Source organism: Spermophilus citellus, assembly GCF_964194105.1.
Source record: "Spermophilus citellus genome assembly, chromosome: 1".
In the NCBI taxonomy this organism is placed as follows: domain Eukaryota; kingdom Metazoa; phylum Chordata; class Mammalia; order Rodentia; family Sciuridae; genus Spermophilus; species Spermophilus citellus.
Genome location: NC_138182.1, coordinates 123,418,579 through 123,442,349, shown reverse-complemented (window position 1 = coordinate 123,442,349; position 23,771 = coordinate 123,418,579). Strand labels below are relative to the sequence as shown.

At 36.9% G+C, this 23,771-nt stretch overlaps 1 protein-coding gene across 1 annotated transcript in view; it reads left to right on the top strand.

Moving 5' to 3' along the window:
* The window catches only part of RANBP17 (RAN binding protein 17), a 297,306-nt gene that overhangs the window by 197,883 nt on the left and 75,652 nt on the right, over nucleotides 1-23,771 (top strand). Inside the window, exons 17-19 of the mRNA XM_081277519.1 lie at nucleotides 8,646-8,709; nucleotides 8,800-8,908; nucleotides 22,571-22,674. Coding sequence (XP_081133645.1) covers nucleotides 8,646-8,709; nucleotides 8,800-8,908; nucleotides 22,571-22,674 — 277 coding nt within the window. The remainder of the gene's footprint in view (nucleotides 1-8,645; nucleotides 8,710-8,799; nucleotides 8,909-22,570; nucleotides 22,675-23,771) is intronic.

Below are 23,771 nucleotides of genomic sequence, written 5' to 3'. Positions count from 1 at the left end.
TTTTTTAAAATAAGAATTCTTTTCATTCAGCATTATCTATCAATGCATGTTTTTTTAAAGATTTATGATAGCTGTATGCCATGAGGCTTTTATTCAGAGTCCTAGTTGAATGCACGTGGATATGTGGATTCCTAAGTCGTCACCTTTGTTTAAAGTCACAGGGTAATGAGTGGCTACAGAGAGAGCGGCAGCCATGTGTCCATCTTTCTCACACCATTTTCTAAAAGGAAGCACATAACTAATGTTAAGAAGAGCGAAATGTTCTAAAAATATTACCTTATAATGACTGAGTATCTAAGAGTAAATATCTCTGTATTGTTTCTCAGTGGAAAAAAACATGATTTTTGTTAATTGAAAAGCCCAGAGGAGTGATAGGAAGAAATGATGGGCTTTTTGACTACTTTGATTATTGGCATCACCAAATTAATCTCATATCTATTCTAAAGTCAATTTCCTGTGCCACATTAAATATTTAAATTTTTCTCTCTAGCAGATTTTTTTAAACCTAAAACCAGAAATGATTTTTTTTCTCACTAGATTATACTTGTTATTGTGCTCATATTTCTACCAGTGAGAAGGAACCATGTAGGTTGTCTAGTATGTTCACTATCAGATACGTGTTTTGAAAAATAAATGTTGGTTCAGTTTACCACTAAAATTAGCTGATATTTTAATATGAGGACAAATTCTGGAAACGGGTAGCTTTGGATGGAAACCTTTAATATAGGTTCATCCCAGGAATATGTTTGTATTAGTTAAGTTTAAAATTGTGTTCCTTAGTAAACCGTGAGAGATTTCCAAAGTATTAGACACCCACTTTTGTGCTGGAATTTAATATGCAACTTTTTATTGGAAAATAATCGTCCTTGTCTGGCAAAATCCACCATGCAATATTTCTGTTAGTAGGTATAATGCAATAAAGACAGGGAGGGCTATTTATCACTACAAATTTTGAGGATTTCAGGATTCTTTTTATTATTTTAATATATTTCTTTGATATTAAATCAGAAAAATGATAAATTACACCTGTCCAGGCTGTTTTTCCTTTTTACTGGAAAGTGATGTACAACCCAATTCCAGTGGTCATTTTGGCTTTTTAAGATATGTATTTTTTCTTATTAAAAAAATCTCAACCTATATATTTTTTCTAATAATAATGCTGAAATACTCTTTATTTCTAACATATGAAGTGGTTTATAAGTACTTCCTAGTATTGCAAACTCTGGCCTTTTCACAATGAATTACTTGGAGAGCATATTATCTGGAAAGAAGCCTTGGTTATTTTATAGCACATAGCTATTGTTTAGATTTATCTCATTTTTTTAGGTTGAAATTGATATTTAATATAAAATTAATTTGATTTGTATTCTTTTTAGTATAATTTGCATAATGTCTAATTTATTTGTATCTGCTATTTAAGATTCTTTTTCTATCATATTATGCCCCTTATATATTCTTTAATCCAAATATTATAACCTTTTATTTTATAAGCTGTTTATTGCTTTTGAGTACTTCTTGAAGTTAATAAAAAATCATATTTTCAGAAAACTTATTAGATAAAAGTTTAAAAGCTGTAACATTTTAAACCAAGGGATACAAATGATCTCAACATGGGTACATTGATTTATATTTTTTAACAATTATTTCAGGTTTGCATATTTAGAAATATATATTAGCTCAATTTGATTTCAGTGCTCAGTTATTTGAATTATAAATCATTATGTCCCTTCTAGCTGATCAGTCATGAAATATCTTTGAGTTCATTTACATAATGGAATATGTGAGTGGTGTATCTATTTCAGTGCAGTCACTGGTTACCAATATGTTTTGCTGTTTCCAAATGATTTCTTCATTATGATATAGTTTTATATTTTGATTTTAAAGCAAGCATTATTTCTGTGTTAAAATTAAGACAGCCTTCTTCAGCAATGGAAAGTTGAGCAAAATAAAAAGGATCACCCATTGGCTTCTATTAGTGAAAATCTGTATATTAATATTGAAAATGTTGTATAAAATATTGTTATTAAGTAAATGAAAAACATATTGTCTTCTTAAGTTTTTAAATGTTCCTTATTACTTTATAGTACATGTCTTCAGATACTTTGTTTTGGTTTTGCTGTTTTATCTGCTTCTGGTGAACTGAACTCATATTTACCGTGCCCAAAGCCAGTCCCTGAATTTTGGTGTTCTTTGATCCCATCACTTGTTCCAAAATTGAAATTACAAAACATCTTCATTTTTACGAATTGCTAAAAAGTCTTCAGTTGCCTTCAAGCAGTGGCCTTGAGCTTTAGTGAGCATTGGAATGTGAATGCTGATCAGGACAGATTGTCAGGCCCCACCTCCCAGAGTTCCTTTTTCTGGAGGTGTAAGGCCTGACCATACTTGGAGAATTTCTGCCTCTAAGTAATTAGGGAAGAGCTGAATTACATGCCCTGAGCATAAATCCAGGTGCTTTTCCCACAGACATTTCTTCATAGGACTTTGTCCATACCAGAAATAGGCAGACATGACATTTTTAGAGATAGAGTAATCTAGTTCCCTAAACGGTAATGTGCCTTTCCATGAACTCCCAGGTTGTAATCAAATAACCTGTTACCTTTGAACCCAAAGTTGCCATTTGCTGAATTTGAACTTTCTAAATTGCTAAGACTATTGTAATTTTTAAATTCAATTTTCTTTTTCAGAGAAGTCTTAAATTTTTCTATCAGATTCATTACAGGGTATATATAATACATTCAGCAAATATATTTTGGGATTTTTTTTTTTTAACCTACTCTTTAAATTTCCAAGATGAAATTTCAAGAATTTCAAGTAGCTCCTTCTGATGTACACAGAGCTAAAGCCACTCTGTCCTGGGCCAGCCCCTCCACAGCACCTAGTTCCCCGTGTGGCAATTCTTGCCCTCTGAAATGTTTTCTTCTCTGAAGTTCTAATTTCTGTCTAAATGGGAAAGGGGTGAGATTGTTCAAGTGACTGAGATAAGAAAACTTCTGGGGAGAGTAGAAAGAAAATAAGAATTTTACAAGAGTAATCACATTACCAATTTTAAATGCTGAGGAAAAGAGAAGAAAATGTTGCATTTCATTCAAAATTCTGTTTGTTCATTAGCCATGATTTGAAGTTATTCTTAAATAATGATCAATATTGCTGTTGTTATTTACTCAAATTTATAGCAACATAAAGTCTTACTTTGAGTTTCAAATATCTAGTAATGAGATGTCGGGCCCTCTATTGGTAGTTGTCCTTTATTATATAATCCTCAAAACTGAGAAAACCCAAAATATCTTTAGCTTTTTAAAAACAGACCCTATAGGGCTGGGGTTGTGGCTCAGTGGTAGAGCGTATGCCTAGCATGCATGAGGCATTGGCACCACATATAAATAAATGAATAAAATAAAGGTTCACCAACATCTGAAAAAAAATTTTTTAAAAAACCATAAAGAGGGTGCTACATCATTTCACGAATTTATCTAAACTCAGATTTTACTTTATTAGTACTGCTAACCTCAGTAATTCTTGTTATTGCAAAACCACTTACATAATTCTTAGGGCCAAATACAAAATGAAACCTGTGGGTCCCTTGTTAGAAAGTTAAGGTTTTTCAAGTCCTCTGCCTCAGAGCATTCAACCAAGATCAGGCCTTCCTAAGCACAGGGCCCTGTGCAAAGGTGCAGCCAGCACACTGGGAAGCTGGCCTGCCTGCCTGCCTGCCTGCCTGTGTGGAAAGAAAGAATTCCTTCCTCTGGCTTCAGTCAAACTCAAAGACTTTGGGGCTCTCCCTAAGTTGCTTTACCCTGGAATTTGGCAAATTTCTGCATGTATTATAAATCTATCAGTTTATTTCAGTTGTTTTGAGTTTTGCAAGCCAGGGTTCGATTCCTATCAAAGCAACTTGATCATCATGATGATTTTATTTTTTTCAACCTCATATCTTTCCTGACTTCATTTGTCTTTGCTTTATTTCTCAGGAACCAGATATGTCTACATACTACATTGAATGAGAAGAGAATAATGATTTTTAGATTAATTCCATATACATCTTAATGATGGACTTTTTCTTATTGGCCTCTTTCAGTTCAGCAAATACTTAGTGTTTGATTACTAAGGACAGTGCAGATGGACAAATATGACACAGACCCTGCCCTCACAGGTTTTAAATTCTAATAGACCTGACTCTGATTCCATACTTCCTTTCCTATGTTTTTCCTAAGAACCCAAAGTCAGTTGTTAAATTTATTAAAGTATTTTTTTAATTTAATACAAGTAAATTGCATACTTATTTTCTGAAATTTTACACATAAAAAAATAGTGTGGTTATCTAATGTTGTGATATGACTACTCTACTTAAAGGGAGCCCTTTTATTCAAGGTTATTTAGGTTTTCCTGATGTACAAACCATTAGCTTTAATATTTTTTAAATAACCAAGTAATGTGCAAACCAGACACCCACCCCATGTCCCTGACCTTTCCACCACTGAGATTGTGAATCCTGAATATGAATGGTGGTCAGGAAAGAATAGAGGATAAGAGCCAAAGCAAAGGCCCAGAATGAAATGACAGTAACAGGTGGCAGTAAAACGGGAGTGTCTGTTACAGGACAATAGTAATAAAACACTAATAATTCTGCTTTTGTGGTATAGTGTTAAAATGCATGGATTCATTCTGCTGAATGTACCACCATCTCCAGATGGTTTGTGAGAATGTTAAATAAAACTAGTCGCAGCACACATCCCTCAGGCACACTTCTGTTAACATTTCTCATCAAAAGAAATGCTGATTTGCTTTCTGTCAGCCATGGAAAAGTCACCCCATAATCTGTCTTCTCTGTTCACTTCTGTGGTAGCGTCAGATGTGGCAACCTCCTCTATTCCTCTTCTGCAACCTTATTCAGACCTTCTCCAAGTTCTTCAGATTTTTGTTCCACACAGTTACCTTCCTCAAGTATGGTTGATCTGATCATTTTGCTTCCCAAAAGCCCAGAATCACTTCCATTTGATTCTTAGGTCAAAGTAAAATTATTGATTTGAATTTGAGTCCTTTAATGGTACTTGACATTGAGTTCCTATAACTAATTTCCTGATATATCATTCAGCCACAATTTGTGCTCTGTACTTGGGCCAAGGACATTTATGTGCCTTCCTTTGATGCCCTTGCCTCTTACTGAATCACACTGGGAGCCATTCTCCCTTCTTAGGCACATTATAAACAACTAGGTCCCTTTCAAAGTTTCAGTTCTTGCTAAAGATTTAGTAACCTGACCTTAAGTAGTTGTAATCCTCCACTGTTTAGTGCTTACTAAATATTTCTTTCATTTTTTTTTCTCATCATCATTTCTTTCTCATCATCTTTTATCTACCTTGCTTATACTCAGGATCTAGTATACTATTCCAGTTCTCAAATGTACTTTTCACATTTTAATACTTTTGTAATTAGGCTATGTCTTAGAGTTGATGGTATTTTAACTATCTTTTTTCTAAAGTTTTAATATACCTAAAATAATGGTACTTTTACATGGATGGTGTTTTAGATTGGGTGAAATATGGTGGATGTCAGCGAAGGTTTCATGCCATGGGTTGAAGCTATACTTTGTGCTGCTGTGTAGAGAGTAAAGAGTGTGGTTCTCCTGTAACTTAAGAAACCAGTTCTGGGCTAGAGTTGTGGCTCAGTGGTAGAGTGCTCCTAGCATGTGTGAGGCCCTGGGTTCAATCCTCAGCACCACATACAGATAGATAAATAAAGGTATTGTGTCCATCTACAACTAAAAAATATTAAAAAAGAAAGAAAGAAAGGAAGGAAGGAAGGGAGGGAGGGAAAGAGAGAGAGAGGAGAGAAAGAAAGAAACAAACAAACCAGTTCCTTCCTGACTTAGTTATCCTACTCTTCAAAAGATACAGATTTTCCAAATTTTCAGCGTCTATAAGATAAGCCATTCTCTTGATCTTTTCTTGCCTTTCTCCATTGGTCGCGCTAACCTGAGGAAGATTATCTTCACCTTTCTCCGTGTTTTTAATAACCACAGGGAGACAGGAATTTCTGGAAATTTTGGTTAGTGAGTTAGTATTAGCCAAACAGTGGTATGTCCTGTTGGATGTGTGTCCTATTAACTAATTGGTTCCTCCTAAAAGAGAAGATTTCCCTGACTCTTCTGGACCTAGTTCCAGTTTCAGTTGTATTTCAAGGAGCTAGTTAGATCTTTGAAGGAACAAACACTAGCCTCTCTAAAATCAAATGAATGTGATGGAACCTCATGAGGACAGCTTATGCTTTAAGACAGACCTGGGTAGGAACCTTGACTCTACCACTTACAAGTTCCACGTCTGACCTTTGCTTAATTCTCTCAAGTAATGAGACTTGTAGTGCGGTGGCTGTTGTAGTTAGCTCCATTGCCACGTTTGCTGCTGGGAGCTGCAGGCCTCTGAAATCTAACCTGGTTTTGCCAGAGTCCATCTAGTGCTCCTACCCAATTAAAATGACACAATTTACCAGAAGAGCCCTGGTCTCTTAGAGAAGAATAAGATGAAAGCATAAAGATCATAAAAGTGTGTCCGTTTGCCCTTTTTCACAAATCTTCTTAAGACTATATCTGATTTTGAATTGAATTCCTTTAAGGAAATACAAATATTCAGATGAATTCTCATTTTTTTTTTCTTCATTGAAAAAGGTAAAAATTCTTTATTTTTTTATTTATTTTTTTTTTTAGTATAATTAAAAGGCAGTGAAGCTGGCCTTGGTACAAAGTGCACAGATGCAGTTCTGCAGAAAATGTGTCTTTGGCAGATGAGATTCTTCCTGTGAATGTTCTGTTTATTGCTTCCATAAATATTCTATTGTCAAAACATGACTTGCTGTTTATTAACAGCATGACAGGAAGATTCCTGTTAATGGCAGCATTTGTATTACCCATAGACCCTGTCACTTTTAACTTTGCAATTTTAAGAGATTTGTATTTGGTAATTACTTAAGATATTTCTAAGTTTATTGATCCCCACCCCTATTTAACTGAGTGAAGCTTGAGTGAGAGTTCTATTCAGTGATTGATGATTTTGAAAAATCATCCAATCTGCATCTTTGAGTGCAGGAGAAAACTTGCTCCCTGTCAGATCTGATCTGTTGCCCTTCAGCCTGCCAGAAAACCATGCATCAAGAGCCCCACTGGGCAGCTTACTGAGAAAAATGCATGGATGCAGGCCCTGCCCTGAGAAAGCTGTCAGTCTAATATGAAGATGAGCCACATAGATGTGCTTAATGTGCAACTGTATGGTCACCTTGGTGTCAGAGGGACTTGAATCTAAATCATACCAATTGGTTTTGTTTTAGAAAGTTTTTTTTTTTTAATTTGTTTGGTGTCTGAAAATAGAAGTGATACTACCTATCTCCTGGAATTATGAGAATTAGTCTTTCAAATAGTATCCATTCTGTAAAATCTCTGCCCTGACACAGTTGGCAAAGACATTTGCATCGTTTGACCCTCAGAACAATCCTGTAAGGCCCGCTGGGGCATAGGTTTCCTCCTTGTTTGTTGGTGATGGAAACTAAGGTTCAGGCTGAGTACACCACTCAAGACTCATCCCATTGATGGATGATGTGATCGAGCCAAAGCCCAGGTTTCCTCCTCTCTTACACCCACACCTGAGCAACTAAAATTTAGAATTACGCTTTTCAGTGCCACTGTACAGGACAGTTTACAGAATTCTGTATTTGGAGACGATGTGAGGGAAAGGAGCCAGGGTTTTCATTGTGACATGAATGGAGCCAGCCTTCCAGAAAGACATGAGTGGGAATATAGAAGGGCAGGATGCTCGAGGGACAGTAAAAACCCACAACTACAGAAAGCGGGTGTTTGCACACTGAGTAGATGTGCTGGGCACCCACATCTCACTAGAAATTCTTTAAGCCTTATGTTAATTTTTATGATTTCTCAATTTATTATTCTGAGTTCAGCTGTACAGTGTGGTACAATGGACACAGCAAGGTCTGCAGAGCTAAGCCTCAGCTTCAGTCTCAGCACTGCCAGCCCACAGCTGTGTAATCTTGGGCAAGCAATTCAATTCTCTGAGCTTCTGTTTTCTTCTTTACATACTGGAAATTATAAATAATCTTAATAACAGCTTAATTATGAAGGTGAGGTAGAATAACAGGAAAAACACCTTCCACTCCACCGGAGAACTGTTAGTTCTCCTCCTGCCATATTCTCATCTTAGCCTTCTGCTGACTGAGCTCATTGTTTCTTAGAATTTAATAATTTTCTCTTCCTTGATAGCCTCTTATGGGTATTTTATAATTATTTTATTATGAAATAACATTAAGTAAAAAGAAATTCTCAAGTTATACGTAAAATGTAAAAGGGTCAGTTTTAATTTTCTACTATCAAGACTTTAATAGTAAAGGAGTTCTTGTCTTAATTATAAAACTCATTCTTCCTTTCCATAACTAGAATATGTATAAAATGGAAAAGTAATTGCACTGGTTAATAATGGATTATCATTCTTAACACGATGAAAGTGTTTCTATAGGAATACTATTGAAATAATATTTATTCTTCATAAGTACAAATTGATGCCATTTTAGTCCGGTGTTATTTTGTGACTTATTACATATTGATAAGACAAGAATATTTCCTTGGATTCCTTAACTTCTAATACCTATATCCTTTTAAAAAAACTTGTGAAAATAGATGCTGTGAAGTTCATGCTGAAGAACCACACGGTAAGTCTTAATTTCTTAATCAATGACTAGAATGTTCTGGGTAGTTTAGATCAAGCATTGGTAACTTTGGATACTTTTTGCTTTCATTAGAATGAACACTTCCCCTTTCTTGGCATCAGTGACAGTTACAGTCTCAGTGACTTCAGGTGCCGAACAACCTTCTACACAGCCCTCACTCGCCTTCTGATGGTAGATCTAGGTAAGGTTCAGAGTTTCAGCTCAGTCAATAAGAAGAGTGGGACTCTGCAGGTATAACATTTGATTGGTTAGAATTCTTCATCTCTGACAATTGTTTATGCCTTCCTAAGATTTGAGCATTCACTGGTTAGCATCACAGCCAAAAGACAGATCTTTGTACTTAGGTGGTATTTTTCACTTCACTTCCCTTGATTCTTTACCTCAAAATTTACTGTATGTATATCCTTTGGCCCATTGATTTTAAAATTACAGCTCTAGGAATAATCTTAAACATAGAAAAGCTTTATGAAGATTTTTTGTAGTAAAAAATTTAAACTCAAGAAAAAATAAAAACAATGTCAATGTCCAACAGTGGGGAATCATAAAATTATGGCACATCCCCTTACTTGATGAAATGATCTGTAATTGTTAAGAATTATGATTTGAAGAAAATGCTGTACATGAAATTTTGTGTTGTAATATTAAGTAAAAGGCCAAGGTGTTATACAGTGCAAATAGTATGATCGTGTATATTCTGGGGAGTTGCGTCAAAAAAGGTTTAAATGAAATTGTTCAAAAATGCTAAGTTATTATAAAAATTATAGGTAATTTTTATAATAACTATTTTGGAAAACAATATGGAAGTTCCTCAAAAATTTAAGAACAGAACTGCCATTATGACCCAGCATTCCCACTCCTGGGTATGTGTCCAGAGGAAATGAAATCAGTATGTAGAAGGAACATTTGCATTCCCATGCTCACTGCAGCTCTTTTCACAGTAACCAAGATGGGAAAGGAACTTAAGCATCTATTAATGGATGAATGGGTAAAGAAAGTGTGATATATACACAGCGGAATACTATTCAACCATAAAGACAAAGTGCCATTTGCAACAATGTGAATTAATCTGGAGGGCATTATGTTAAGTAAAATAAAGCCAGATACTACATGATCTTACTCAAGTGTGGAATCTAAAAGGGTTGATCTTAGAGTTGGAGGATAGAATGGTGTAGTTACCAAGGGCTGGAGAAGTAGAGAGGCTGTGCAGGGTGATGTTGGTCAAAACTTTGCTATAAAATTTTAGGTAGCTAGGAATAAAGTTCAAGAGACCTATTGTACAACATAATGGCTATCATCAATGACAATATATTCTTTAAAAAATGATAAGAAAGTGGATTATAAGTAGGCTCATTATAAAAATGATAACTGTAACTTAAAAATGCTAAATTTGGGTGCTGGGATATAGCTCAGTTGGTGGAGTGCTTGCTTTGAATGCACAAAGCCCTGGGTTCGATCCCCACCACCACCAAAAAAAAAAAAAAAAAATCAGACAAAAATGCTAAATTTTGTCTTTGGGTTGTAGATTATAGGTAATTTTTCCCTACTTATTGTTTGAAGTTTTCTTTAATGTGATATTTTTATAATGGTAAAATGTTTAATGTTTGTAATTTTAAAATTTTTTATACTTATTTTTAACTGATAAATAGAAACAAAAATTATATTAAAGGGATGCCACGTAACGTTTCAATATGTATATACACTGTGTAATGTTCAAGTCAGGTTAAACTCTTTTATTTTTATTTATTTATTTATATATTTTATTATATTTATTTATTTATGTGATAGTGCAGGGAATCAAACCCAGGGCTTGTGCATGCTCAGCAAGTACTCTACTGCTAAGCCACACTCCCAGCTCAACATATCTGTCAAATATTTATCATTTCTTTTTTGGTGAAAACTTTCAAAATCCTTCTTCCAGTTTTCTGAAATGTATACCATGGAATCTGTGGTCACCCTCCTGTGCAGTAGCCACTAGAATTTCTTTGTCCATCCACTGCCCACTGCCCAGCTCTCCCCGGCCTCTGGTAACCACCAGTCTACTCCCAAATTCTGTGACACCAATTTTTTTAGGTTCCACATGTGAATAAGATTACATGGTACTAGTCTTTCTGTGACTGGCTTATTTCACTTAAAACAATCTCCATTTCCATCCTTGTTGTCACAAATGAAAGGATTTCATTCTTTTTATGGCTGAGTAGTGTTCCATTGCGTACAACCTCCACATTTTCTTTATCTATTCACCAGCTGATGGACACTTAGGTTGTTTCCTTTTCTTGGCTTGAATAGAGCTGCAGTAGCGTGGGAGGGCAGGTGTCTCTTCAACATACTGATTTCATTTCCTTTGGATAGATACCCAGTGCTGGGATTGCTGGGTCGTACATATGATAGTTCTGTTTTTAAATATTTAAGGAACCCCTGCTATTGTTTTCCATCATGACTATACATGACTATATACATATATACATATACTATATACATATACTATACATGACTATACATTTCCACCTACAGTGTGAAAGGGTCCCCTTTTCTCTACATCCTCGTCAGCACTTGTTATTTTTGAATCTTTTATAGGAGTCATTCTTGGTATGTTGAGGTAATATATGTTAAGGTAATATCTCATTGTGGTTTTGATTTGCATTTTCCTGATAACTAGGATGTTAAGCATTTTTTCATGTCTGTTGGTCATTTGGGTGTCGTCTTTTGAGAAATGTCTGTTTAGATGAATTGTGCATTTTTAATTCAGGTTGTGTTTTGCTACTGAGTTTTTAGAGTTCCTTATATATTCTGGGTATGAACCCTTTGTCAGATGTATAAGATGGACCTATTTTCTCCCTTTCTGTAGATGGCTTCCTTTTAGTTTGAGGTAATCCCATTTGTCTGATTTTGCTTTTGTTTCCTACGTTTTGGGTCTTGTCCAAAAAAAATTCTTGCCTTTTTTTTTTAAGGTGAATTTAATGAGAAGTATACACATATAGACAAAACCTTAGAGCGGGCATTTAAGCCTGTCTGTGTGACCGTGTGCCTCTGGATTTCCACTTTCCCCATATTTGAATACTTTGGGTTAGATCAATCAGTTGTAGACACAGGAGAAGTTTCAATCAATGATAGTATCATCCTTAGAGAATATAACACTGATGATATTTTTTCTTCCTTTCTCTTACAATGTATTGATTGATCCATCAACTTAAATACAAATTTTTAAAAATGTGATCATACAAAAGGAAAGAAGATAAATAATTTTATTTTGTACATACAAGGCATTGAATCTTGAAATGGAAGAGTGACTAAACCCCTCCATGTTCTACATTCTTATTATTTTCATGTATATCAACAGAATAAATCAACAGAAAGACAAACGGCCAAAAGTTGAGAGAAAATGCAACTGGAATGATTAAGGAGCTTAGTGGGATTGATTTCTAAGGAAAGATTAAAAGAACCATGTATGTATAACTTGGCTAAGTGACAACTAGGGCTGGAGGCAAAGAGAACTGTCTATAAATATTTGAAGAGTGTAAACCAGGCATGCAAAACCCAATCATCTGCTACCTTAGGCAAGTGGGAGATGTAACTGAGTGACAGCCTTTCATACTGCACACTGTCCTGTCTTACCTCTTGGCTTCTTCCTTGGAAAGAAGAGGAACAGCCCCAGACTCTGTACTGTCCCCAGCAGTCATTTAGCATTGCACACTGTGCTAACTCTGACGGCAAGTCCAAGGTGAATCAGCATACTGGGCCCTGGCCTCGAGGAGCTTGCCTTTCTTGTCATTCCATTTGTCCAGGCATTAAAGAAGACCTTGTCACCTTGTCTACAATATAATCTATTTCCCATCCCTAAAAATGCTGTTGCAATGACCCTGTCACACTCATGAAAGTGAAGGAGAGACCAAAGTTAAAGAGAAATATCTGGAGAGGTTTCCTAGAAATAGGCCCACGTCACTCATCTTGAGAACCTGAAAGTGGAGTGGGCCAAGATCTCCTCTTTCCTGTAGTTGTCACACACAAAGGAACCCCATCTGTCTGTGGGAGCTTAAACAAAGGGTCGCACCACGGAGCCTGCGCACAGTGCAGGCGATTTTCCTTGGCACGCTGCTCCCTCATTGCACTGCTTATTGATCTTCATGTTGATGCAGAAAGACCCTGATTTGCACTTTTTTGAAGTCAAATTTGCTTTATTTAGTATTGCTTAATGTAAACTGAGGTATGAGAAACTGAAATAAGCATATAATTTGAATAATGAATAGGTTCTTATTAAGTTTGCCAGAATTAGATTCCTTTGAAATATTTAAGTCATAATGATATAAAGTATAAATTGATATTTTTAGTTCAGTTAAAAAAAATGTCTTAGTCCAATACTTTTTAGATATTCTGAGTGAGATGACAGACAGAAGCAGGTTTTGATGGGAGAGCCTGGGGCTCGGAGGTCTTTGGATAGGTTGGTGGTGTCTGGCCTTCAAGGGAAACTGGAGCACCTACCCCAGGAAATTGCCACACTGCTTGCAAAGAAGCTGCTTCCATATTTATCAGTGGTTTTACCTTTTTAAGTAGTTCAGTATGTATTTTCATCGGTGATTAGCTGTACTTGACCACTCCTGCATCATCAGTTGCTCTCCAGCTTTTTCTTACCATTCATGGTGATCATGTTCCAAGGATTATGGAACACAGCTTTTCTTTTATTATTTGAAGCCTTGTCTCACAACCTAGATTGACAGGAATGTTGCCATCAGAGTTTCCATACAGTATGGCTTGGTAGTTTTGTATCATGTGTTCATTGTCACAGAAACAAGGAGCAAAAGATAGTGCTGTTGTCAAGAGCAGCGCTGATCCATGTATTAACTAGAAGAAATAAAAATAGTATGTAATGAGAAAATGAGACTACTTCTCAAATCAAAAAGTTTGAGGACATAATTTTTTTTTTTTTTTTTTTTTTTAATGATAGTGGAGATTTCAGCCAAGGCCTCACTCATACTAGGCAAGGGCTCTACCACTAACTATACCCCCACCCTCAGCCTGAGGACAGACTTTTTACATCACTGATTTTGGAAGTGCATGCATGGGGATAAGAATCAAACAGGAAAAATAAATAAATACCTAACCAACCTGCTTATAAAAGTAGTTCTTAGATTAAAATATAAAGCATATTCTAATTGAATCCTACAAAATAAATTGAATATGTTTGTCTATAAGCCATGCACATTGGAGTGATTAGAAAAGGAGAAAGAAATTGGGTGTCATGTTAATTGGTATTTACTTTGAAATGCTTTTTGGTTTCTATTCAATAATTTGCACTTTGTATGAATTTAATTAGATGCTATGTGCCCCAGGTTGTATTTCAGATGAAAATGGGAGGTTTTTGGCAATCAACAGTTGTACAATTTTATCAAATTGCTTTAGCTAAAATAGACAAAATGTTCATTTGTATGAAGAGCAAAATTGAAAGCATTTCATCATTAAGATGATGAAGTTTCAAAGCATGGAAGTTGTTGTCCATGTCCTTTTTGTAGTCTAAGAAATTATTGAAATAAATGCAAGAAAGTCTTCTCACGATAGCACCATGCAGAAAGAAATGGGTAACCAACCATATGTACATGCATGTTAGCCCTTCCAAGAATCACTTAAAGCTCCCTGGGTTATTTTAAAATTAGCTTTGTCAATCTAATAAACGAAAGGAAAGCGTATTACCCATGCCAGAAAATGGAGAACCTCCAGGGAGCTGTTCAGCATAAAATAGTTGAATAAATAAATACCTTCTATGTTGTTTAATCTGAATGGAGGTGAATTCAGTTGACAAATATCAAAGAGGGGAAATGTGGGAAAGAGCTGTAATGAAGCTATTCCTTTATGTGGAGGACCAAATATAATTAGTTGCAAATGAAGTTTTTACCACTTACAAATGTGAAATTGCTCAGTGTCACCAACAGTTGCTTTTCCTTGAATACTTCATCATTTCACCTTATAGTGAACTTCTCAGATGAGAAGTGTGTGGATGGCATTTGAGCGAGTCTTGCATTGCTCAGGTATTTAAGAAGCAGTCTTATTTTTAATGATAGGGGATACTGATATTTAAAATGGTGCTTATGGATGTTAAGAGATGATGTCTTTAGAAGTGAAGGTAGCATGCTATCCACTCACTTTTGTGACTTGTAATAGATAATTAGTGCCTGAGGATATCACTTGCTTAAATCTGAGAAATATGGATAGCAAGTAAGTGACTTGAATAAAATGTGTATTCTAGAAATAGTAAATAAAGACTGAATTAAAAATACACAGAGGAAGGGAACTTTTTCTTTATTACTGATAACATTTGTTTACAAATCTGTATTTTGTAAACACTTTCATGTCCTATGTCTCATTTGACTCTCGTGACAGACTATACTAAATAGGTCTTATTCTGCTCTTTATCCATTGGAAAACTGAGGCTCTGAGAGGTGAAATGATTTGCCCAAGGTCAGTCATGTAACTGGTAGCTGGCTGGCCACATAGCTCCACCTACTTTTGCTAAATTTTTCCTTTAGATTTTGCCCTCTCAATCAGTTCAGATGTGTAACTTTTTCTACTTTATTTTAACCATTTAGAGCAAATGATTGGTTTAGGGCTTGGGGGCACGAGAGGAAAAGAGAGAGGATTACTTTCTGAATGTTTATGCAATATCCAATTCATGATTATTATTTGCCCTATAGGTATGTTAACAATTTGATGATTAGTGAAAGTCAAATGTAATTTTTAAAACTTTGTTCTTATGTCTAATAATTGGGCAGAGCATGTTCTCATGGATTAAGGAACATAAAGGTAGCTATTCCAGGAAGCTTTAGCAAGTAAGGGGCTTGATCAGAAATAACTAATGCCTTGATAGATATACTACGTTATTTTATCACCTGTGTCCATGACTTGGCAGAGACTATCTGGAAAAGATACATGGGGGAGGGGGAGGGAGTGTGGGCAGTAGGGGTAAAGAAGCAGCTGGAAATACTTAGAATCCATAATGAGATAATTAAGACTAATTAGATGGGCCTGTAGGCAGAAAGCAGCCCATTAAGTCCAGATCTGGTTTTAATAACTTACCTGGTTTTGAGGGTAGACAGTCCAGAGCACCCCAGGGAATGACATGCTCCAGGGTGATACTTTCTGGGTAGGTTTCTTAGAAACGGATTGGCAGTCGTCTGCACTGGGCAGTGTGTATTTCCTCCAGGAACTTAATATTCTAGTTCCTTAGGGAGCAGAATTTCAGGAAGCCTCACTTTTCTCATCTATTAAATGGAAATATCTACCTTGAAAAGTTGTTGTCTTGTGATTTAAATAAGATGAAGGTACATGAATCAACCTAGAGCAATGCCTGGCACAAAGCAAGTACTTAGTAAGGGCCAACCCAGAAGGACATTTACCCAGAGGCAGAAGCACTGACTGCCACTCCGACTCCAGAGTGAGGCATCTCCACCGTGCCAAGGCTTCTACTCTGTCCTCTGTAGCTGGGGCTGTTTCCTACAGAGGCAGAGAACTGAGGACACTTTCTGATGGATACTGAAATGTCCGTTTCTGTCTGAGGGTACAAGTCATTTCAGAGATGACTAGAATTGTAGTCACTAGAGAGGGAAACTGGAATGAAGGCCAGTTCTGGACTACCTTCAAGGACCAGCTGAGCACACTTCTCCACAGTCTTGCTAATAATAGACTTCAGAATTTAAGAGTGGTGCCCTAGGAAGCAGTGGGAAGCTGCACGTGCACCTGGACCTGCAAAAGTCACAGACTCCTCCAGATCACCCATGGCACATGGCTTTGAGTGAATTGGCTTCACCACTGCCTCTGTGTCTCCTTGTTTGCCCCTTGTAATTTTTTTTTTAGTTTGGACCAGATCTTCATCTGTCAGTTTCCTAATACAAATTACTGCAATTTAGTGACTTAAACGATACCTAAGTACTGTTTTACAGTTCTTGAGGTCAGATGTCCAAGTGGGACTCAGTGAGCTCAAATCAAGGTATTAGCAAAAGGATTGCTCCTGCCTGGAGACTCAAGGGAAGAGCCTTTTATAGCTTCTACAGGGCATCTGCTTTCCTTGGCTGGTCACGGACCAGCAACATCAGGCATGTCTTCCTCAGGCTGCCATCTTTGTGGTTCTCCCATTTAATGCTTCTCTCCCACTTTTAAGGACCCCTATAACCTTGAACTCGCTTGGATACCCTGAATAATTTTCTACTTTAGAATCAGTGGGTCAGCAGCCTCAACTTGCCTTCATAGCATTGAACTTCCAGGCGTGGTGATGAGAGTGGACACCTCTGAGGGTTACTCTGCCTACCAAACTGACACGTCAGCAGTGCCAAAGTGTTTCACACAGATTTTATTATACAGTCAATCCTAGGTAACTGCTGATAATTATCATAATTATTTCCATTACTTGCTTCTCCTAGCCAGATTCCCCAGATCCTGTAATCTAGCTGCCATTTGTCACTCCAGTTTGAAGAAATGGAAAGTTTCATTGTTCATCACATTTAAAATGGAAAGGGAGAGCAAACTCAGATTTTTGTTGTGGGATTTACTATTGTTTTAGATTCTGATGCCAAAATCCACCCTTTTAAATGTGTACTTTAGTGGTATTGTATCTAGAATATTGCAAAGTTGTGCAACCATTACCTCCTGCAATTACAGAACATTTTCATCACCCCAAAAAGAAACCTTGTACCTTTTCATGGTCATTCCTATTTCTCCCTCCCCATCCCCTGAATGCCACTAATTGCTTTCTATCTCTGTGGATCTGCCCTATACTGGACATTTATTATTAATGAAATCATACAGTATGTGGCCTTAGTGTCTGTCTTTGACTTAGCATGTTTTCTAGGTTCATCCGTTTTAGTGCACATTGGTAGTGAGTCCCTTTGTATGACTGAATAATATTCCCTTGTATGGCTGTCCCACATTTTGCTTTTCATTCATCAGTTTGGATAAGCAGTTTAGATTTTTATTGTTTCCAACTTTGGGGTATTATGAAGTCATGCTGCCATGAACGTTTAAGTTTTTGTGTGAATATATGCTTTCAGTTCTTTTTAGAGTGGAACTGCTGAGACAAATGGCAATTCTGATGCTTTGATAACTGCCAAACTTTTCCACAGTCTATGGTCCCACCACTTGAGGTTTTAATTATGCAAAATGATGAATGAAATGTCCTACAAATAAAATATCTGATCACCAACGTATAAAAGGTTCACTATTCTGTTTTAATGTGACATATCTCAAGAAAAAAATGTTTGGAACTTATAAAAATAGTAACTATCTGTTGAATTATATCCCCAGAAAGCCAGTAGAGATGAATACTTTTAGTTTTGCCTGAAAGCCAAATAATTTTTCATTTCTTTTTATGGGTTACTCAGAACTTATAATGTTATGTTAGTATTTACTTTTCAATGAAAATATGAGTCTGAAATTAACACTATATCTTCAAATCATATTGATTTCTGGGCCCTTGTTTCATTAGAAAAAGAATTAGCTTCAATTATGATTCATGAGTTATCACATACACATTTGGCATACTAAATATATGACTATATATTTGAATATGAAGTTACAAGGAAGCTCATATTTTCTCCTTTTGCATCAGGAACAATAAATGACACCTCTATGGTAATATAAATGAGGAAAAAAATCTTTAATAGATTTTGTATAAAGTTTTTTGTGTGGTATAAACAAAAACAGCCAGTTCTCCAACTTAGATGATAAGTATATCAAGTCCCAGTAACAGAGGAACAGTGATAACTGAAACATGAGCATTGTGGTAGTTGAGGTACAGTTTCTTCTGCTCTCCACCTGAAACTCCTGGGGTGGGGCTGGGTCCATTTACCTCACCAGAACCAAACTGACTGTTCCTGGCCCTGTTCGGACTTCATGCAGGTCAAAACTCAGGATTGTATGGTTCTGAGTTCAGTCCACACCTCTGGCACCTTGCACCCCATTGGAGATTCAAGGGAAAAGCATGAGCTTTGGTGAAGCAGCCCTGCCTGGGGCTCCCAGCCCACTGACGTGTACAGCTGGAGATGATAGGCAAGCCATTGAACTCTGTTAAGCCTCTCTGTTCACCGTATAGTGAAGGAGATCCTGCGGCTCCATAGGATTGTGGTGACCATTTATGACTTGCACCAGTGCAATAGAATGAGCCACATAAATATTTTTCAAAAAATTCAGTACCAAATCTATTGCATGCACATAATAAGCACTCAGGAACTAACTCCTGTTATTTAGTCACACCAAAAGTATTTCTTGAGTGCCAGGTGCCTTTCTAGGCACTGGGAATACAACCATGATCAAAATAACCTGAGTTCCTTCCCCCAAGAAGCTTATATTCTAATAGGAAAGATGAACAAGAAATGCATAAATGTGTATATTAGCAGTCACAGTAAGTCCCATAAGAAAAGTAAGGTTGTTTATGGGATTAAAGACTTGTGAGGGGAATGGATGTTGGTCAGGAAAGGCCTTTCGGAGGAAGTGACTTTCAGAGGGACTTGCTGCTCACATTGCTGCTGCCTTTCATGGTGTCTAATTTCTTGTGTTCCTGATATCCATTTGCCTCAAAATCTGGCTGGAGAAAGGGGTGAAGCCAGGAAGTCCTTTGATCAGTAATTCAGAATATTAAGTGAGGGGTTGAGATGTTAAAGCTCTGAATTGTCTTTGTTGTGAATAAACATCTTAACCTTGGAAAAGAAAAAGCTTTTTTGGAGAAGCTTTCCCAAGGAAAGCTCACATTCTCTGCTCATTTCATTCAATTACCAGTCATCTCTCTAAGTCCAGTTAAATGTAGGGCAACAAAAAATGCTGATGGCTATTGTTTATGAAGTGCCGGTAAAGCAGAGTGCCACATGTGTTGTCATTGAGTCCTCATGACCAGCTTTATGCAGTAAATATCTTGTCTCTTCATCACAAACAAGGATGCAAAGGCCCAGACAGCTAATGGAGGTAGAGCCAGGATCAAGCTTCGATAGATCTGCCCATTTCCAGCAGCCTTATCTACTTTCAGTGATTATTATGACTGTTCTCATTAATAACTCCACATTTAGAAAGCACTTTATCTTATGAAATTGTGTGGGTTAAATATAATGTACATGTGTGTTTTGCAATTAGGACTCAATCTTGTCTACTTCAGCTATTTGTGTACTATTCTATATCAGTATTAAGAAAATAAGGACTTTAATACTAGTGCCATCACTACTATTCATTGAGCATCTTCTCTTTTTCATGTTTTATAGCAATTAATTTTCACCACAACCCTCAAAGATTGGTATTTTTATTTATATTTGATAGATAAGGAAATTGAGGTTCAGTCATTAGTAAAATGTCCAAAGTTAAACAGTCTATGGAGGAATCAGACACCTGGCCTTGTTGACTGCAGAAGCCTGCATCATTCTCTTTCACAGAGAAACACAGAGAGACAGAGTCTCAGCTCTCTCAAAGCTGAGTCCCAGATACTATCCAGGTAGACTGATAGTGATAACTTACATATATACGCACAGATTTTATCTTGGTGTGAATGAGGTGGTTGGAGATCAAACCTGAGGCCTCATGCATGCTAGGCAAGCCTCTACCTCTGAGCTCCACCCCCTGCCCATAAATTTTAACTTCCTTAATCCCCTTAGGAACCCTGATCAAATGGTGACAGTATAATGGAGGTGACATTACAGTGTAGGTGGTATTAGATAATCATATTCTTAAATGCTCGGAAATCAAGGAACTCTGTGCTATAGTAAAGAGTCAGCTTGAGGTAGAGTGTGTGCTCAGCATGCCCAGGGCCTTGAAAATTTAAGCAGAGAATGTGAGCTTTCCTTGGGAAAGCTTCTCCAAAAAAGCTTTTACTTTTCCAAGGTGTTCATCTTCAGATAAATGGATAAAGAAAATGTGATGTATATATACACAGTGGAATTTTATTTAGTCATCAAGAAAAATGAAATTATGGCATTCATGGGAAAATGAGTGGAACTAGAACCATCATGTTAAGCAAAATAAGTTAAAACTCAGAAGGTGAGGGGTCATATGTTTTCTTTCATATGCAGAAACTAGAGGGGGAAAAAGAAAGGAAAGGTAGGGGTGGATGTCCTAAAAATCAAAGGGAAATCAGTAAAGGAAAGGGACCAAAGGGTGGGAGTGGGGGGGGGGAGTACTGGGGAGTGATATTGGCCAAATTATGTTGTTAGATTGTGTGCATGTATAAATACATAACAACAGATCCCATCATTATCACAACTGTATGCACCAATCAAAAATGTGGGGGTGGGGGAGAAGAGGCCAAATGCCACGGAAATCCAAAGGAAGAAGGGGGAGTTCTTGCAGAGGTACTGAGTAGAGCTTAACTTGGACATTGAGAAGCTGTCACTTGATGCAGGCCTTGACAAATAAGAACAGCTTCCATATAGGTCTAATGTTATCACCACTGGATAGAGGACATTTTACCTAAGAGGTCTCTCACTTGGCCACAGAGCCAGTTGACAGAGCAGGGATTTTCGTGTGGTCTGCCTTGATACTTGTTCAGAACAACACATTAGGAAAGACTTCTTGGCTTGTTGACACCTCATAGGAAAGCTCAGTGCCTGGTTCTATTGGACTCATAAAACAAAGTATGTAAAGTTGAAGGGAAGAGAGAAGACCTAAAAGATCGGGTCATTTAGATGAGCCACTTCTAAAGAGTCAAAGGATCCTGCCATGGATCACTTGTGTTTGTGGCCTTGACAGTTTCCTTACCTGTAAAATAATGTGGAGAGTAGTATTGCTCAAATGTTGCAGGCATCTGAATCACCTGGAAAGCTTGTTAGAATAAAACTACTGATCTGGGATGGAATCTGGAAATTGGCTCCTAACAAGTCCCCAGGTGATGTTCGAGGTCTTGATCAAGCACCGTAGTGAGGATCACTGGTCTTGTCTAAGGTCTTGGATCCTCACTCATCCTCACCCAGGTCCATCTTCTCCTACACCATCACCTGCGGAAGACCTGGGCCATATGTCCACCCCCAGCTATGTATGTCATTCTCCCTAACAAGACACTCCCCTCTCTCTCTGCCTGTTTCTTCACTAGTAAAGTGGGGCTTGTGGTTCACTGTGGCCTGGGACAAATGAGGGAACTCAGACTCATTTAGAGGAAACTGCTTTTGAAAAGAAACTATAAATTATTACTTGTGCATATCCACGGGTGAAGTAAAGATTCTGTTTTGGCAGAATCCTTGAGAAAACTACAGTCTACCTTTGAAGTGAAAAATGAATAGGAAATCTCTCTTTTTCCTCTTGTCTTTATGTAAAGGAAGCTTAGTGTAAGAAGATGTGTGCCCTCGATGCATGTATTTAAAATCCACAATGATCCCCAAGGGGCCCCATCCTTTTTTGGCAGATTAAAATTTTCCCCATCGTCTATTTAATAAATTAAATTTTTAAAAGCACATAAATAAAAAAAGAATAATAAATTAGAACTATCTATCTGGGCACCTGAGTCTATGAGCCCTGTAGAGCCTTGGCACCCAAAAAGAAGGGGGAGAAAAGACCCTTGTCTCTGAGGCCTTCCTTGAAGCATCAGGGAAGCTCTGGGGGCCCCAGAAGCTAAAGAGCTGAAATGCCTGGGGCGTGAGTCTGTTCAATCCAATAAAGAGCCAGTAAAAAAAAAAAAAAAATGGATAGTAAGTAATGTTGCTATTTCATTTGGTGCAAAAGAGAAGGCAAAACACCAGAATATTCAATGAGCCAAAGCACAAAATGTGGCATGGATGTGAATGCAGGCTGACCTCTTCTCGGGAACATTTCTAAGCCTGAGTGGAGCACTCAGTGTGCGGCTAATGTACAATAGCCTGCATTTTAAACCATGGTGACCCTTTTGTTTCTCTAATAGGTGAAGATGAGGACGAATTTGAGAATTTCATGCTGCCTCTTACAGTCTCTTTTGAAACAGTATTACAAATATTCAATAACAACTTCAAACAAGAAGATGTGAAGGTGGGTTTATTTCTCGACATGAAGAAAGACAATTCTGACCTTTCTAAAATATCTGGATCCAGAAAGGGGCTTCCGTATCTATCTGTGTGCTCAGACCTGCATCTGTATGCATGGGTCAGTGTTCCCAAATGCAAGTGTCTTTGGATCATACTTTTCATGTAAGACCTTTTTTAGTTTTTTATAAAAATGGACTCTGAGGTCAGTGAATGGTTTTGGACAGTCTGTTCAGGATTGGATGGCGCAGACTTGTCTCTTATGGCAGTTACTCTCTTTAATAGAACATTTCTCCTGGGCCCACACACCACTTTAAACATCTCGATGCCTTCATCTACTCTGCACTTTACATTTCAGCTTACCCATATGGAGAAATGCACAAATACACACATGCTAAAACATTACATCTCTAAATATTTTTTAAACAAGAATTTATATAAATCAAGACTTTATTAAATGGCTAGGCATATATGTATAAATAGGAGCTGGTCTTGAAGTATTGCATTCTTAAACTGAACAAAGTGATTAGGATAACTGATAGCTAAATAAGGTTTTTATGTGCCTGTGGGAGCCATATTAGGATTGATTTGACAAGTCAGTTCAGCTGTGGCAACAGTCATAATATCTAAGACAACATTATGTTTTATTAGTAAAATCCTTAAGTATAGCAAGCTGTTTGTGACAAAACAGCCCCATATTTTAACATGGGGGATGGGAAGCACAGCTCTGTAAATAGAAATAGTATCTCTTATAATGTAGCAAGTCTATATTAAATAGATTGACACTGATTATTATTTTTAAAAAACTAATAAGTGCACTCTGGAGAATATAAGCACCTTCATTGCTGAGGCTGAGTCATATTTTATTATTTGAAATGCATTGGAATATTCACCACCTTTTGCATGATGGCTCCTCTTCACAAAAAAAAAAAAAATTAACAGGTCAAATAAAAAAACAGTGGCCTTTGATGCTATATGTATAATTCTCCTGCCAAAAAATAATTAGCCAAATGCTGTATGTACCTTTTAATTTCAAATGGAGTTTTTGAAATAAATGCTTATCAAGCTGTCATAGTTATAAAATTTTAATACCAAAAAAAAATT